Below are 18,262 nucleotides of genomic sequence, written 5' to 3' on the forward strand. Positions count from 1 at the left end.
AGACAGTGCCGCTTTCACCCTGGGAGCATAGCTCAAATTTAAAAGATAGGAACAACATGGGAGGATAGGTGAAGGTCATCTTGAACCTTCTTCTCATCAGTACTGGCTCAGAGAAGGAATAATACACACAATCAGCAGAATATAGAAATCTATCTTAACTGATAGAAAAGGAGGAAGAGGAAGAGATTAAGATGGAGAGGAAGAGAGTACAGACAGGTAAGAGGGCAGACTAGGAAAGTGGCAGAAAGAAGCAAAACACTGTTAAGAAGGGAAAAGGTAAAAGAAGAGAGGACAAACAGGAGGAAAAATTGGATGGAGGAAAATAGTAGTCATAACTGAATGTGAATGGGATGAACTCTTCCCCAAAAACAGAAGCAGATAGCAGAATGGATCAAAACTCAGAATCCTACAACATGTTGTTTACAAGAAACACATCTACAACAAAGATATATACAGAGTAAAAGGGGATGGAGCACAATCTTCAGCTTCAGCTGAAGTTTAAAAAACATAAACAGAGGTACAATCTGAATCTCTGACAAAGCAAAAGCAAAACCAAACCTAATTAAGAGAGATAAGGAAGGGAAGTATATCTTGCTAAAAGTAAAAAGTGCCATAGACAATAAAGTAATATCAATACTAAATGTATATGTACCAAGTGGTATAGTGCCCAGATTTTTAAAGGAGAAGTTAGGTGAGTTAAATGAGTTATAGGAATAGACAGAAAAACTATAATGTAATGATATATGAGGAACATAGAGGCTGTTGTTATCCATCCTTTCTTTTTGAGAAGGAACAAGGGATATCATGATATTATGTAATGGTCAGTGTCTTGACTTGCCTATGAATTGCATTTAAAGACAGTCAATAAATGGTAGATCCAGAATTCAGATCCAGTTCTTTTCCATGTGGCACATTTTCCATTGCACCACAGTGTTCTTCATGAAACATGAAACCTTCATCATTTGAAAAGTAAGAGTACTGAATCACAACAAATTTAAGATACCTGACTTCTGGATTAAGAGCAAAAAAATGAAACACTAAAAATTTACTCTGATCCTTATAACCTCTCAAAGTTCTCCAAAACGAAATTAGGTACAAAGACAAAATAACTTCAGCTTTCTCCTTGGGCTAGGACATTCAATTCAAAAGCTCACACAGGATCCCTTCTCCATACATCATAAATAACAACAAAGTGCACCACCAGACCCAAGGACACAACAAAGGTTTGCAACAAAACCTTCCTCCAAACTTCCTCCAAAACTCAGTTCACAATCTCTCTTCTGAGTGTTACTGACATTCCAGGCTCCAAATTTTATACATTTGCCCTGGTCAACGCATCTAGATATTGAAGCCACAATCCTGTAGTGACAGACCTGAAAAGCTCTGAATTATCATTTCAGAGACAGACAACTCAGTCACACTAGTGCAGCAGATGTTGAGGCAGGCAACCCTATAGCCCTAGCAGTTCGGATACCAGGCAAACAAGCCCATTAGACCAACAGTGAGTAGAAAATAACCCAGCAGCACCAGCACTACAAAGCCAAACTATGGATGTCAGGCCAAAGTATTAAGGAAGAGAGACAATGGGAGAGGACTCTACTCACTCTCTCTCTTATGGTCTTGGATAAACATAAAGATAAAGAAAAGGGAATATACAGAACCAAACATATTGCTTAAGAAATATGTGTTAAAAGACTTTACGTATTCTAAATGGGACAGCATAAAACTATTTCTAAGCACCACATAGAATTTTTAGGACCATGTATTAAGGCACAGAGATCTTGCAAACAAATATAAAGAAGAAGAAAAAGTCAATATATCCTTTACAGATCATCATGCAAAATAATAATAATAACTGGTTCAAGAATAAAAAAATACAGACTCAAATGAAGACATCAATTAAATCCTAAATGTGTCAAAGAACAATTTATAGAAATGGTTAATAACTTTTAAAGTAAAATGATAATTATGAAAAAAATTCATGGGATACATCTAAATGATCCTCAAATGGAAAATCAAATCCATAAAAAATATACATTATGCAAAAATGTATGTAGCAGTCCTTTTAGTAATAGAAAGGAACTGGAAATTGAGTGAATGTCCATCCGTTGGGGAATGGCTGAATAAGTTATGATATATGTATATAATAGAATGTTATTGTTCTATAAAATACAATTGATCAGGACTACTGGTGGTAGAGCCAAGATGGCAGAATAAAGTCAGAAAGCTGTTGAAGCTCTCCCAATTTCCCTTGAAAAGCACATGAAACCAAACCAAGTCTCTGAACAGTCTAAGGAATGAAACCACTCTAGCTCAAGATAGACTGCAAAGACTTCAAGAAAATCAGTCTCACTAATGTGAAAGGGATGTTCAACTCAGCACAGAGAGTTTGGGAAAGCCAGTGAAGGGGTCTTAATCATAGCAGATCAGCAATTGAGATTCTAAGTCCTGGTTCAGTAGCAAAGCAAACCAGTAGGGTTATCCCCAGTCCCAGCTCAGAAAACAAATTCTAGGAAACCAGGCTGTTTCTTAGCAAATAAAGCTTTCTACTCTCTCCAAACACAAGGTGTTCCTGTGCTCAAAGCCAAGGCTCAGAGCTGCACAGGAAGCTTAAATACAGAGCCACCTTTACCACAAGAGCAGAGCTCCACCTTAAAAGTTCAAAAAAAAGAGAGAGAGAGAGAGAGAGAGAGAGAGAGAGAGAGAGAGAGAGAGAGAGAGAGAGAGAGAGAGAATACTAAAAGAAAAGGAAAGAAAATGAGCAAGAAATAGAAAAAAAAAAAAAAAACAACACCTTGACCATAAAAAGTTAGTATCGAGATTCTCAGTCCTGTCCTGGTTCAGTAGCAAAGCAAACTAGTAGGGTTATCCCCAGTCCCAGCTCAGAAAACAAATTCTAGGAAATCAGGCTGTTTCCTAGCAAATAAAGCTTTCTACTCCCTCCAAACACAAGGTGTTCCTGTGCTCAAAGCCAAGGCTCAGAGCTGCATAGGAAGCTTGAATACAGAGCCACCTTTACCACAAGAGCAGAGCTCCACCTTAAAAGTTGAGAGAGAGAGAGAGAGAGAGAGAGAGAGAGAGAGAGAGAGAGAGAGAGAGAGAGAAAATACCAAAAGAAAAGAAAAGAAAGTGAGCAAGAAATAAAAAAGAACCTTGACCATTAAAAGTTAGTATTGTGACAGGGAAGATCAAAACATCAATTCAGATGAGGACAAAATGTCCACAAAGGAAAATTCAAGGAATCATATGAATTGTTTTCAAGCCCAAAGAGACTTCTCAGAAGTGTTCATAAAAGCCTTTAAAAGGCAAATCAGAGAGATAGAAGAAAAAATGAGAAAAGAAATTAATAGTATGCAAGAGAGAGTCAACAGCATGGAAAAGGAAGGTGATTCCTTAAAATATACTATTGGCCAAATGCAAAAAAAAAAAAAAAAAAAAATGCACTCAGGTAAACACCACCTTCAGAAGTAGAATGAAATGGAAAAAGAGATACAAAAGCTAAACGAAGACAATCACATTAAAAACGAAAATAGAGTTATTAGCTTCCATGAGATATCCAAGAATCAGTCAAACAAACTAAAATATCTCAGTAGCAAAACAGATGACATGGAAAATAGATGCAGAAGAGACAGTTTAAAAATTATTGGCCTACTTGAAGGCCATGACCAAAAATGAAAAAAAAAAATAAATAAAAGCCTGGATAGCATTCTTCAAGAGATCATCAAGGAAAACTGCATTGAGATTCTAGAAACAGAGGGGTTAAATAGTCATTGAAATCAATCATGTCTGGAAACAGATCCTACAAGGAAAATTCCGAAAAACATTGTTGCAAACTCCAGAAATACAAAATCGAGGGAAAAATACTGCAAGCTCCCAGACAAAAACAATTCAAATGTCAAGGAACAACATTAAGAATTACTGAGGATCTCCCAGTTTCTACGATAAAGGATCCAAGGGCTTAGAATACCATATTCTGGAAGGCAAACGAGAATTAACTATCTGGTGAGACTAAGCTCATCTTTCAGGGGAGGAGATAGAGCTTCAATGAAGTAAGAGATTTCCAATCATTTCTACTGAAAAAAAAAATAGAACTAAATAGAAAATTTAATCTTCAAACACAAGAGAACATAGAAAGGTAAACAGGGGAAATATATATATACACACACACACACACACAGACACACATACACACACACAAATTTAAAGGTTAAACTATTTGCATCCCTAGGTGAGAAAACAATAGCTATAACTCTTGAGAACTGTATCTGTCACTAGGACAGACAGAGGAGAGCATCACATGGATGGAGAATGTGGGGTGTGAATGGACTCTGATGTAATGATATTAAAAAAAAAAAAAAAAAACATTAAGGGGTGGGAAAAGTTCAGTACTAGAAAAAGAGGAAAGAGGAGGTATAATGGGACCAGTAGATCACATGAAGAGGTGCAAAAGACTTACTACAATGCAGTGAAAGAAGGGAGGGAAATGGGCATTGTCTGAAATTTATCTCATCAGTTTGTCTCAAAGAGAGAATAACTATGACTCAGTTGGGTATAGAAATGTATTTACCGTGTTTCCCCGATAATAAGACCTATCCCGAAAATAAGCCCTCCCCTTACTGTGCAAGATTCCTCTAAAATAAGCCCTCCCCCGAAAATAAGCCCTATTGAGATTGCTGCTGTAGTGAAGGTGATCCCCTGCGCTACACGCTACATTACGGTACCCTCTGTATGCACCGTCCCCTCTCCCTCCCCCCCCGGGTGAAATGCACACCGTGCTCCGAGCTGCATCCAATCAGAGCTGCAGCAGTGAGCGCGTCATCCTGTTCTTCCCCAGTGATTTGCTTGCTGGTGCCATTGAGAGCAGTGCCGCAGAGGAGAGCTGAGGCAGGACAACATAAAAACCCGGTATGTAAGTGGGAGTGAGGGAGCATGATGGAGGATAAAAGGGGCATGATGGAGGATAAAAGAAGAACGCAGGGGGGCATGATGGAGGATAAAAGAAGAACTCAGGGGACATCATGGAGGATAGAAGGAGCACTCAGGGAGCATGATGGGGTTAAAACATTATTGAGGGGCATGATGGAGTGAAAAGAAGGACTGATGGTCATAATTTTATTATTCTGTCTGTTTTGACCCCCAGACATGAGTACAAAAAGGAAGAGCTATACTGTTGAGTACAAGAAAGCAATTATAGAGGAGTCACATGGCAAGAATCTTGCAGTTTTCTGTAAAGAAAAACTTTTGGCTCTTCGAATGGTCAGAAAATGGAGAGCAGATTATAATAACCTCAATCAACAGGAGGATGAGGGAAAAGGGAAAAAGCGCAGGTCTGGAACAGGTCGGCAACCCTCATATCCTGACTTGGAGATCCTCATTGGTGAATGGATTGCTGACAGGAGAGCAAAGGCCTTGGTTGTGCACAGGGCTGATATTCAAGCATTTGCCCTTTCAATGGCACCAGAGTTTGAAATGGTCTCAGAAGGATTCAAAGCATCGTAACACTGGTTGGACGGTTTCCTTCAATGGTATGAACTATCCCTAAGAAGATCAACAATACTGTTTAAGCTGGAAGATGCTGAAGTTATTAAACGTGCACTTGCATTCAAGTCCTTTATTGTTAGGATCGACATTTCCAAATACCAAACCTGCAATATGATTGCTATGGATGAAACTGCAGTGTTTATGGGACAAGGATCTTAAACTACAATTCATCACAGGGGTGCAACGTCAATCTACATTCCTACCATTGGCTATGAAAGTGCACGGGTCACCTGTGTTTTGGCAATTTGTTTGGATAGAAAGAAAACCACACCTCTAACCATCAGTAAGGACAAGAAAGATAAGATTGAACGTGTATCAGGCATTTACGTTCTTGAAACCAAAAAAGCCTGGTGTATACAAGCTGTTATAAGAAAGTGGGTTGATTTAATGCTGCCACTTGTTATGCGGGGTAACCAAAGAGGTCTGATAATCTGGGATTCAGCCAGCACTCACCGCGCTAAAAAAATGAAAAATTTCCTTGTAGAGAGAAGAATAGATCAAGTAATGCTTCCTGCAGGAATGACTGCCTATCTCCAGACCCTTGATATTGCAATAAACAAGCCATTCAAGGACCATTTGCACATGGAAGTCAATGACTACATTAAAATAGAATGGAAAGAAATCAGCGTGGAAACTTTGTGAAGCCCTGTCTGCAAGAAGTCGTGACTTGGGTGAAGAAGTCATGGGATAAAATTACTGACAGCTGTGTCGCCAAGGCACTACGAGCAGGTTACCTGGACAAGACATGTTCATTTAAAGAGAGCTATATTGCTGGACATGACAGATTGGGTCCACTTCTTCTGAAGGAAATAGAGGTGCAAGACATCCAGGACGGAATTCAGGGTATGGACACTTATGACGATGTTGTTGAGGAAGATGACATGATCATTATTGAATAAAGGTACTTTTTTTTTTGTTCACATTTACCTGTTTATTAAAATTGCTGTCAATGTTCATTAAAATAAGCCCACCCCTGAAAATAAGCCCTCTGGGGTTTTCTGTCCAAAAAAATAATAAGACAGTATCTTATTATCGGGGAAACATGGTAGGTCTATAAAGAAAGAAGAGAGAGAGGAAAAGAAAAGGGAGGGGCTAGATAGAAGGGAGGGCAGAAACACTCGGGGAAAAGGAAGAGAAGAGGAGAAGGGTTGATAAAAACCTAAGGATAAGCTGGAAAGAAAGAATAAAATAAATACAGGTAAGAAATGAGCAGAAGGAGGATTTCAGAAAAGCCTGGAGAGACTTACATGAACTGATGCTGAGTGAAATGAGCAGGACCGGAAGATCATCATATACTTCAACAGCAATACTATATGATGATCAATTCTGATGGAGGTGGCCCTCTTTAACAATAAGATGAACCAAATAAATTCCACTTGTTCAATAATGAATAGAATCAGCTATGCCCAGCAAAAAAACTCTGGGAAATGAACCACTACATAGCATTTCTAATCCCGCTGTTTTTGTCCACTTGCATTTTTGATTTCTTTCACAGGTTAATTGTACATTATTTCAAAGTCCAATTCTTCTTGTGCAGCAAAATAACTGTATGGATATATATACATATATTGTATTTAACATATACTTTAACATATTTAACAATTCATGTATTGATCTACCTGCCATCTGGGGGAGGAAAAATTGGAACAAAAGGTTTGTCAATTGTCAATGTTAAAGAAACAACCATGCATATATATCTTGTAAATAAAAAGCTATATACATAAAGTAAATACAGAGGAGAAAAAAGGATGGAGGGAAATACAGAGCTGATAATCATAACTATGAAAGTGAATGGGATGAATGCTCCTATAAAACAGAAGAGAATAGCAGAGTGGATTAAAAAAGAGAATACTACAATGTTGTTAACAAGAAAAACACTTGACACAGAGAGACACATACAAAGTAAAAGGTACTTCATCTGAAGTAAAAAAAAAAAAAAAAAAAAGCAGGGATATCAATTTTAATCCCATATATATGAAAAGTAAAAACAGATCTAATTAAAAAGAGATAAGGGCCCGGGAAAGATAGACTAAAAACCAATCAGAAGTTAAATAATCTAATTCTAAAGAATGAATGGATCAAATAACAAATCATAGAAACAATCCATTATTTCATCCAAGAGAATAACAATGATCAGACAACATACAAAAACCTATGAAATGCAGTCAAAGCAGTTCTTAGGGAAAATTTTATATCTCTAAATAGTTAAATGAACAAAATAGATCAACAGCAGATCAATGAATTGGGCATGCAACTAAAAAAGACAGAAAAAGAACAAATTAAAAATCCCTAATTCAATACCAAATTAGAAATTATGAAATGGGAGATTAATAAAATTGAAACAAGAAAATTATTGAACTAATTAATAAAACTAAGAGTTAGTTTTATGAGGAAAAAACCCAACAAAATAGATAAACCTTTGGTTAATTTGATTAGAAAAAAAGGAAAATTTCTGATAAAGGTCTCATTTCTAAAATACATAAAGAATGGTGGTATCAAATTTATAAGAATACAAATCATTCCCCAGTTGATAAACAGGCAAAGGATTTGAACTGACAATTTTCAGATGATGAAATTAAAGCCATGTGTAGTCATATGAAAAAAAGCTCTAAATCATTAGTGATTAGAGAAATGCAAATTAAGGCAACTCTGAAGTATCTTTACACACCTCTCAGATTGGCTAAGATGACAGGAAAAGAGGATAACGAATGTTAGAGGAGATGTGGGAAAACTGAGACACTAATACATTGCTGGTGGAGTTGTGAAATGATACAACCATTCTGGAGAGCAATTTGGAACTATGACCAAAGGGTTATCCAAGTTTGCATACCCTTAGATCCAGTAGTGTCTCTACTGGGTCGATATCCCAAAGAAATCATAAAAAAGGAAAAAGGACCCACATGGTCAAAAATGTTTGCAGCGGCCTTTTTTGTAGGCACAAGGAACTGGAAACTGAGTAGAAGCCCATCAACTGGGGAATGGCTGAACAAGTTTGATATATGGAGGTAATGGAATATTATTGTTCTATTAAAAAAATGAGGAATAAGCTGATTTTAGAAAGGCTTGGGACAATTTACATGAATTGATGCTGGGTGAAACAAGCAGAACTAGGAATACACTGTACACAATAACAGCAAGCTTGTGTGATGATCAACTAGGAAAGACTTAGTTCTTCTTAATGGTTCAGTGATTCAAGGCAATCCCAGTAAATAAATTTTGGATAGAAAAAGAACTGTGGAGATTGAATGTAAATCAACACATGCTATATGTTCATTTCTTTTTCCTGTTTTTTTCCCTCTGACATGATTTTTTAAATTTTGTTCTGATTTTTGTCTCCCAACATGATTCATAAAGAATATGTATTAAAAATAAAAAATAAAGGGGGCGGAGCCAAGATGGCAGGGACACATGCGGCTATATAAGCTCTTCCTTACCCTCAGACTACTTTTTCATGAACTGAGCATAAGGAAAAATCCTGAATGGAAAAAAAAAACTGGATTGAGAAGAGATTCATGGGACGAAGTGCCATCAGCAGATTATTGCAATAGTAGAGGCATGAGGAGGTTTGCAAAGAGGTGATGGGATACCAGAGCAGAGAAAAAGGTATACTAAAGAAAAGTTGCAAAAGGTGAAACTGAAAGATGATGGCCACAGATTGCATATGAGAGGCAAGAGATAATGAGGAGCTAAATCTGGTTGTGAGCTTGGGGGACTGGGAGGATAAGGATATATCTGATATAAACTGAAAAATTTGGAATAGAAAGAACTTGGGGGAAAAGATGAGAATGTTTTGGTTTGAATACATTGGTTTGAATACATCGAAATTAAGACAGCTACAGGGTTAAAAATAATCTTTGAGATCACTCAGTCACACTCCCTTATTTTATATAGTAACATTCTATTTATATGAGGAAATTCTAGCATCAAGAAGTAAACTATTTTGCCAAAGTCACAAAGATAGTAAGTGGGAGACCTGAGATTTGAAGACAAGATTATTTGACTCCAAAAGCAGACCTTCCCAATCTGACTTCAGCTTATTTTTCTTTCAGTCATATTTCATATTACTCTCCTCCACATATTCAATTCCAGTCACATTAGCCTGCTCAATATGTCCAGCTTAAAATTGTCTGACTTCTGCTCACATCCTGCATATACTTCAGCATGTACTTAAAAACTCATGTGATCACAGGTAAGCCTCTTAATCTATCTGACTTTCTGTTATGTTCATCTACAAAAGAGAATTTTTTTGGAGGGATGCAGAGGGAGGCAAAATCTGGTATAATCTATTTTTGGAGTAATTGTATTTTACAGCAAGTAGCTTGCATAGTTATATTTCCTTTAATATTTTGATAGGAAGAAATATTTTTCCCAAAAGCAAAATGATTTTCCTTCAAATGGTAAGACATATATTTTAATATATATTTTAAATGTTTTTAAGCTAATTTTTTCATGACCAAAAATCTATTTTCTTTCTCTTCCATCTCTCCCAAAGAAAAAAAATAAAGAAATCCCTTGCAATAAACATATATAGTCAAACAAAATAAAGCCCCACACTAGCAATGTCTAAAAAAATTATATATCCTTTCATATATGGAATCCACCACCTCTCTTTTGGGAGGTAGACAGCATGCTTCATTATGGACCCTCTGGAATAATGGTTGTTACTGCAATGATGAGGTCTCTGAACAGCATTCATATTTCTTAGTTTTTATAATGTTATTGGTTTTGTATAAACTATTCTAATTTGACTCACTTTACCATGCATCAATTCATACAAATATTCCCAGGTTGCCTTAAAACTATTCTTTTCATCATTACTTGTAGCACAGTAACATTCCATTGCATTTATATACTATATTTTGTTTATTCATTACTAGATGGTCAGTCCCTTAGTTTCCAGTTTTCTGTTACTAAAAAAGGCATGCTATAAATAATTTTGTATTTATAAATCCTTTCACAGTTCTTCTGCAAGTGAGGGAATATGACTAATAGAAGTATTATTGTTTAAGTTCTTATTGATGTCTAGGAATGTTTTTTTTTTTAAATAACCATACTTTCTTTAATGAATCTTACCTTTCTATACAAAAGGTACCACATGTTTACTAGCAAAAAGATGAAAATACTAATACTCTTTCTAAATAAAAGGGAATTTATGGGACATATAAAGAATTCATAGCATGTATCTCAAAAAAGCAGCTTACAAATATTTACTTGAAAACAATATATTGGTTGAAAAGCACAAAAGAATGGTCCAAGAAATATCAAGGATAGAAAGCACAAATTATAATTGACTGGATAGTTATTGAATATACCACCAGAAAGCAATATAACATTTATACTACTTTTAATAATTATATCCAACCTTTTGACTCAATCTATCCCAACTGCTTTTATTAAGCACTCATTATATGCAATTCACTACGCCAAGTGCTAGAGATATAAAGAAAGGAAAATTTGTTAATAGATTGTTAATGCAATGCATGGGTATATATATATAAAAATGTATATATGGATTTATATATAATATATATGCACATGAACATAAATATAAAAGAGATTAAAATACATTGGAATGCTAGTATATTTAATATAAATGTGGAAAAATGATTTCAATATTTAAAACAACCAACACACAAATATCAATGATTAAAAAAAAAAAAACCCAACATGTTTTCAATGAGACAGTATAAGAACATTATGGTTCTTTATAGCCTTAAACCAACTATCATATCTTCTAAATAGAACTAAATATGTCTTACAAGTTAAAGAGCAATAGAACCAAAGCATCTTAATAAGCATATGATATAAAATGCAAAACATCAACCTAAAATTGGGATGAGGAATGTCTGGTTTGCAGGTTGTATAAGAGACACTAAATCATTTGCTGAGGCAAACACAGGTGATCATGAACTGAAAATTATGTACAACTACCTCCCCCTGCTTGAGTTCTAGGAGTTAATAATTTTGTAAGGCCCTTGAATGGTGTTAAAAATATCCAAATGCCTCTTGGGGAAAGGGGAAAAGGTTTCCCAACCCTGAACTAAAGGGTTCCCATGGGAGAATGAAAATTAATTAATCTATCTTTTGGAAATCTTTCTACTCAATTTTTGTTTGGATTGAATAGTGTAAAATGTTTATGTGCATAAACCTAGAACATAGGGAGACTGAATGTTTCAGACTGGAAGAAGATGATAAATAGAAATTCTTTAGCCTCTTTTCAAGGAAGGATACATGGAACAACAGAATGATATCAAAAAGGAGAGACTTGATGATTAACTAAAGAGATTTACTGGTATTCTAAAACCAAAGCTTAACAAAAAGATCACATTAAAACATTAATAAATATTGCTAGTCTTAATGTATGCTTTTAGAACCATAATTTGTTCTGGGGTAGATGTGGAAAAGATCCTCTAAACAATGAAGCACAGGATCCTTCTTAAAGCAGACACTGAAAGAAGAATATCTCCATACCAAAAAGGAGGAAAGTTATTGATGACGCACATAGTAGGTACTTAGTACATAATTTACTGACTGACTGTCATTGTTATGAGTACAAGAGAAACCTGTCAAAAATGACAGATACACTTGAGAATATCCAGATATCATTTGCCAGTAATAGTAAAAGCTATTAAATTTGTCTGGGAAGTGTTTCCAATCTTCAAAACCTTGAAACACCGTCTCATCAATATACTCTGTCTCTTGCATTTGATGATTAACACAGCAAATTTTGGAAAGGTTGATCACCAGAAGGCTGTCCACTAGGTAATGAATTGTTTTGGTCATAACAAGTTATGAAACAGTATGTGAAAACATTACAGAAATGAATATTCACAGTAATGAAACTATAGACATAATGAGGAATGGAAGAATATTTTAAAACATCAATATATTAACACACCTAAAAGGATAGAAAGGAAGGGAAACAATGGATATAACTTTTTAAAAAAAAACATGTATTGATTTACATGAAATCTACTTCTTGTCTTTTGGGTGTAGATGGTGTTTTCTATCCAAAGTTTATTGGGATTGCCTTGGATCACTGAATCACTGAAAAGAACCAAGTTTTTATATTTGATCATCACACAATATTGTTGTTACTGTGTACAATGTAGTATAGCCCTGTAAAATTCTCATCAAATTTGATTAATACACAAAAAAGTAGTAGTTCTCATAAGTTATTAACAAATATCTATCACTTGTTTTCTGTAAATAGTATCCCATTAGAATGGGATTATTCAGATACTAGCCTAGTAAATTAAAAACTCCTTTCATTTTTGGTCAAATGAAATTATTTAATATGAAGAGATAATATCTAAAAAAATGATGAAATTAAGGAAGTGAGAGAGGAATATACTGGGAAAAGGGGGAAAAAGAAGTGGAATGGTGTAAATTATCTGCCATAAAAAAGAAGTAAGAAAAAGTTTTTACAGTGGACGCGAAGAGAGTGCGTATATAATCCTACTCTCATCGGGAATTGGCTTAAAGAGAAAATAAGATACACATTCAAAATAGGTATAGAAAACTATCCTAAAAAAAAAAAAAAAAAAAAAACTATCCTACCCTGCAGGAAAACAGGAGGGGAATGGAATGCTGGAAGTGGGAAGGATAATAAAAGAGAGGGCATATTAGAGGAGGGAGTAGTCAGTAGCAAAACATTTTTGAGGATGGACAGGGTGAAAGGAGAGAAAGAATAGAATAAATGTAGGAAAATAAAGTTAGCAATAATAATAGTAAAAAGAATTTTGAAGCAAGTTTCAGTGATAAAGCCTCATTTCTCAAAGGAACTGAGTCAAATTTATAAAAAATAAGAGCCATGCCTCAATTGATAAATAATCAAAAGATATAATATGATCCATCCCCAAAATTCTATAAATTCAGCAACATCCTTTAACTTAACAATACACTATTAGGCATGAATCCCAAAAGATATTTTTAAAAAATAAGAAAAGGATCCATATGTACAAAAATATTTGTAGTAGGTCTCAGGGTAAAATATTGGAAATTGAGGGGATGCCCATCAACTGGGGATGACTGAATAAATTGAGGTATGGACTGTCATGGAATATTACTGTTTTATGGGAAATGATGAACAGGATGCTCTCAGAAAAAAAAAGAAATTGTGAAAAGTCTTCCATAAACTTCAGCAAAATGAGATGTACGTAAACAAAGTAATAACAATCTTCTGAACTGATCAGTTGTATACGCCTTTGCTATTCTCAGCTATACAATGTCCACAACTACCCTGAAGGACTTATAATGAAAAAAAAAAACTATTCATATTCAGAGAAGAAATTAATAGTGTCTGAATACTGATTGAAGCACTAAAAAAAGAAATAAATTGATGAAAAAAGGCAAAATTAGGTTGCTGATTTTCATTTAATAATATTATAGTCTTCAATTAAAAAAATTTTTGAATGGTCCACCAATTCAATTTTTGAATCCATCAAGACATTGGTGGATTTGCACTGATATATATATATATGTCCTTGCTTGGTTCTAGTTATGATAAATGATGGGTATTTTTAAGATAGTTGGTCAGGGAAATAAGGTCAAAGGGTACTTATAAAATCTGAAGAAGCTAAACAGGCCACAAAAAGATCAGTGGCATTTTAACAAACCAAATATCTTCATCAATAATGACAAGATTAATATTTGGCAATAATACTCTTAAAACTGATTTTCTACTGAAGGCAGTTTCTGACTCTTCCAAGAACTGCTTATGAAATGAATTGCTGGTGGTAGGAGAGTTGATTATAGTGAATACTGAATCCACATCTTCCCAAGCTGCATATGGAAAGAAAAGGACGTGCTTCCTATAAAGACAGATGGTTAATACTTTAACTTTGAAAATTAGCACTGATGTGGAACCATAATGACAATGTATATGATCCTTACTGTTTTAACTATTAAAAATCCAAAACGTTTGTTAAATATTGAAGACAAAAAGACTTATAAGAGTCAAAGTTTTCCCTATCAATATGAGAAAATCTGAAGTTGACATGAACTGGAAAGTAGTTAGTTTTAAAAACACAGAAAATCTTGGAAAAAAAATCATTGTTGATATCAACAAAATTGCCTCAGATTTTTTCTTTGGGGGAAAAAAAAAGCTATAATGATAAATTTTGATGCATGGAGACAGATATTGTCTAACATGCCAATCAGTCAATCATAAAATCATTGCCATCACCCATAAAATTCCACTTCCATATGTATAAATGTTGAAAAAAATTTCCAAACACTCTAATTCTTCATATGTCTTACAAATCCTAACTCTGTTATTAATCCTTCTTGTGAACTAATTCTCCTTTACTTCAGTTCTTTCCCAGGCTGTCATGCCTATATTGATTACATTCTCATCCCTTTTCTATCTTGTCCCCTTTGTGAACTTATTCAAATATATACTACTTCCTATCTTCAATTTTTTAAAAATCTTGTCCAATCTCCAAAAACATCATGCTAAGCTTTAATCATGGATTATGCCCACCACAGCCCTTATATATTTGCTGCTGAAGGAAGATGGAGGAAATAAATTGAAAATGTTAGTATAAGTTGGAATGGACCGGAGAGAGCTATGTGAACCAGTGGAAGACCTGAGTTCAAATCCAGACTCAGCTACACAAAAGCTATGTGTCATAGGACAAATCACTTAATCTCTCAAGGCCTTACTTTCTCATCCATAAAATGAGGATAATAATAGTACCTGCTTCTCAGAATTTTTATGAGAATGAAATGAGTTAATATTTGCAGAAGCACTGTGCAAAGTGCTAACAACATAGAGTTGTTGTTTGTCCTTCACATTTGAAGAAGATCAATGAGGACACTGAGTAGATGGCAGTGTTTTAAGAAAGTCCCTGTGAATTTTCTACTTCTAACTCACAGATGGATTTCAAGTTGTAGTGGTGAAAGAATTTCTGAGTTCTCATACTTGGGAGTTTCCAGTGCTGTCAAAATTATAGATGCTCTGAATATTAATTTAATCATATTTCTATGATATAAATAGGACTGACCACACAACAGTTATTAAGCTTCTTCTTGGCAACTGATACAAATATATGGACAGATCCAAAATAATTTTATTTCTGTTATAATGGATATGAAAACCAAACTTACTTTATCTATTCAAATAGCCATTCACTTATTAACTAAAATGTAAAAACCGGAGAATGACAAATGGATAAAAACTGTCATGTTCAATCAGGACCAGCCACCATGTCCAATACCCTGTATGTTAACAACACTTCTAGAAAGGGCAGATATGTAGAAAGGAACTATCCTGTCCCCTGTTCCTGGAGTTGCTTTCAGGTATTTTCAAAGATTCAAAGAACTGAAAAATTGTTCCTCTTAAATTAAAATGTTGAAGAAATTTTAATGCAGAGAATTTTCTTGAATGCAGAGAAATATTTGATTATTAATTCCTTAATGGCAGATCTGTACTTTCTTGTCTAATAATATACAATTTTAGACAAAGCATATTGCCACATAGGCCTTATATAAATGAAAAATATGATCCAAGAAATGAGATTTTCAATTAAGTTTTTTTATTTTTAAAACTTCCCCTGTAGTTTTGTGAACATTTAAATTAAATTCAATAACTACTTATTGAATTATAACAATAATTCATCTGATTTTAGAAGATGAATTAAGAGAACTTTTCCTAGATGAGTAACTCACTGTGCTTAAAGTTGGACGTATCTAAAAAAGAAAAGTCTTTGCACTCAAGGAAATTCCTTTCTGATGGAGGAGACAACATTTATCATGAAATGAATTCAAATGACTAGAAGCTTCTTTTGATAACTCAAAATGTAGGTATGGGATCTAAACCACATATAAAGCTATGCAACTCTAAAAAACAAATAAAAAAGTGGGAGAAAAGATTAATTAAAAAAAAAAACACCACCACCTTGAATCTCCACTTTTAGGAAGCAAAAAAATAAAATATTCAGTTGGATCGTGAATAGGGATTAGGAACTCCCTAAATTCCCAACTGGTAACCTATGACTACACAATCTAAAAAGGTTTTGTATGAAGCTTCTGCCAGTGTACTAAGGATGCCACATTGCCTTGAATGGTTAATGTCTGCGTCAGTATGCTAATGATTCCTTTTTCCTTACCTCCAGATGCTCTAAAATATAGGGAGGATTTGTCATGCCAACTCTCAGCATAGCTCCCTCGGGAATCACTTCAACTAGTTTCCACAGCAGTGTAGGGAGGTCGGTGCCAATATCTCTGCCATAAGCCCCTGTGTCTTCACTGGTCAGCCATATCTCACAGACACCCTCTGTGAATAAAAGGAGATCATTAACAAATCTGTAGCTGAGCTGTTTATTTTATGATACAGCTGCTAACTCTTTTTAATTCAGTATCTCTCAAGACTATTATGCAGCCAATCCTGATATTCAATTGCAGAGAAAATGCAGCTAATCCCTTGAGGTAGCCTTGGGTTATTAAGTTCATTTTATGAACATCACAGTGCTACAACAATGCTATAAATTATCACCATGTTCTGTAGAGTGATTAATGTTCACAACCAATCAGTACAATTGTCTTTTTCCACAGCATTTCGATCAATTCACAGAAGTGAAGACCTATTTTATTGAACTTCTGGAGTAAAGACACTAAAGCTAATGGCCTAGAGAAACAGGTACTATCAGCAGTTAACTAATTAGTTAGTCAACAACTTTGGGAAAAATGTCAAGAGTAGTTAAGGTTCTAACAAACCAACAGTTAAAGGTAAGGACACCCATTTGTCCTGTACTAACTATTCAAATCTGCATCCTTTATTCAATTAAGAACACTGTATTAAACTATTGCATTCAAAAGGTTGGTTACTGTGGCAAACTAAGTGACTATCTTGGAAAACCTGTTTCCTGATAGCTTACATCCTATTTTCCATCAATCACGGTATAGGAAATAGTGCATTTGATTTTTTGTTATAAAGAATTCTGACCTTGAATACTGCAGCTTGAAATAACATCCTCCCATCAAAATGGGGGGTGAGGGGAAGAGTAGGCTACTCCTTAATCCCATTTAAAATTATTAAAACAGCATTAACAAAAGGTGCCAATAGTATCTTGATTTCGAAATTTAAAATATACAAAATTTACAATGCAACTGAGTATCAGGAAATAGTGGTATTATGAGATTTGTTCCTTTTTTAAAAAACAGAAATATTCAGAAAATCTGCTTTAATATGTATTATTAAAATTGCATGGGTATACATGAGCATTTTAATTATTTATGGTTTAAAAGTGACTTCAACTGGATGAATCTCAAAAACACAAAGTTTGAATTTTCCTGGCCGTTGAAAATGGCAAACACAAACAAAGCACATAGCTCTTTATATGAAGCTTGAAAAGGCAAACTGACAAGCAAAATGAAGGCATGCACATTCTTTAATTAGTTCCATAGTGGTGAGTGGAACAATACTGAACATAAGTTAAGATGTTATGATCACAATTCCTGAGGGGTGTGGGAGGGCAGATCGGGGGAATGGGGCGGAGGAGGAGAACCAAAAATATTTACTTTCCTAAAAACTTTCCATTTTCTTTTACCAATTCATCCTTATGAGCTGATTTTCAAAGCTTAAAATGCCCTAAAACTATGTGCCTTTGAACATTACAAATTTTTTTTAATCACTTAAAATTTTTCATTAAATAGTACTTTTCACATTCTAATTAAATGCTCTCCATTTAAGTGATGAATAAAAATTCTGTGATTTCAT

General features: G+C 34.6%; 1 protein-coding gene across 2 annotated transcripts in view; it reads right to left on the reverse strand.

Moving 5' to 3' along the window:
* CDKAL1 (CDK5 regulatory subunit associated protein 1 like 1) overlaps window positions 1-18,262 on the reverse strand; it is a 647,858-nt gene that overhangs the window by 279,649 nt on the left and 349,947 nt on the right. For both annotated transcript variants that reach the window (XM_051970620.1, XM_051970619.1), the window contains exon 10: window positions 16,653-16,819. In XM_051970620.1, coding sequence (XP_051826580.1) covers window positions 16,653-16,819 — 167 coding nt within the window. The remainder of the gene's footprint in view (window positions 1-16,652; window positions 16,820-18,262) is intronic.

This window comes from Antechinus flavipes, chromosome 1 (genome assembly GCF_016432865.1).
Source record: "Antechinus flavipes isolate AdamAnt ecotype Samford, QLD, Australia chromosome 1, AdamAnt_v2, whole genome shotgun sequence".
Taxonomy (NCBI): Eukaryota; Metazoa; Chordata; class Mammalia; order Dasyuromorphia; family Dasyuridae; genus Antechinus; species Antechinus flavipes.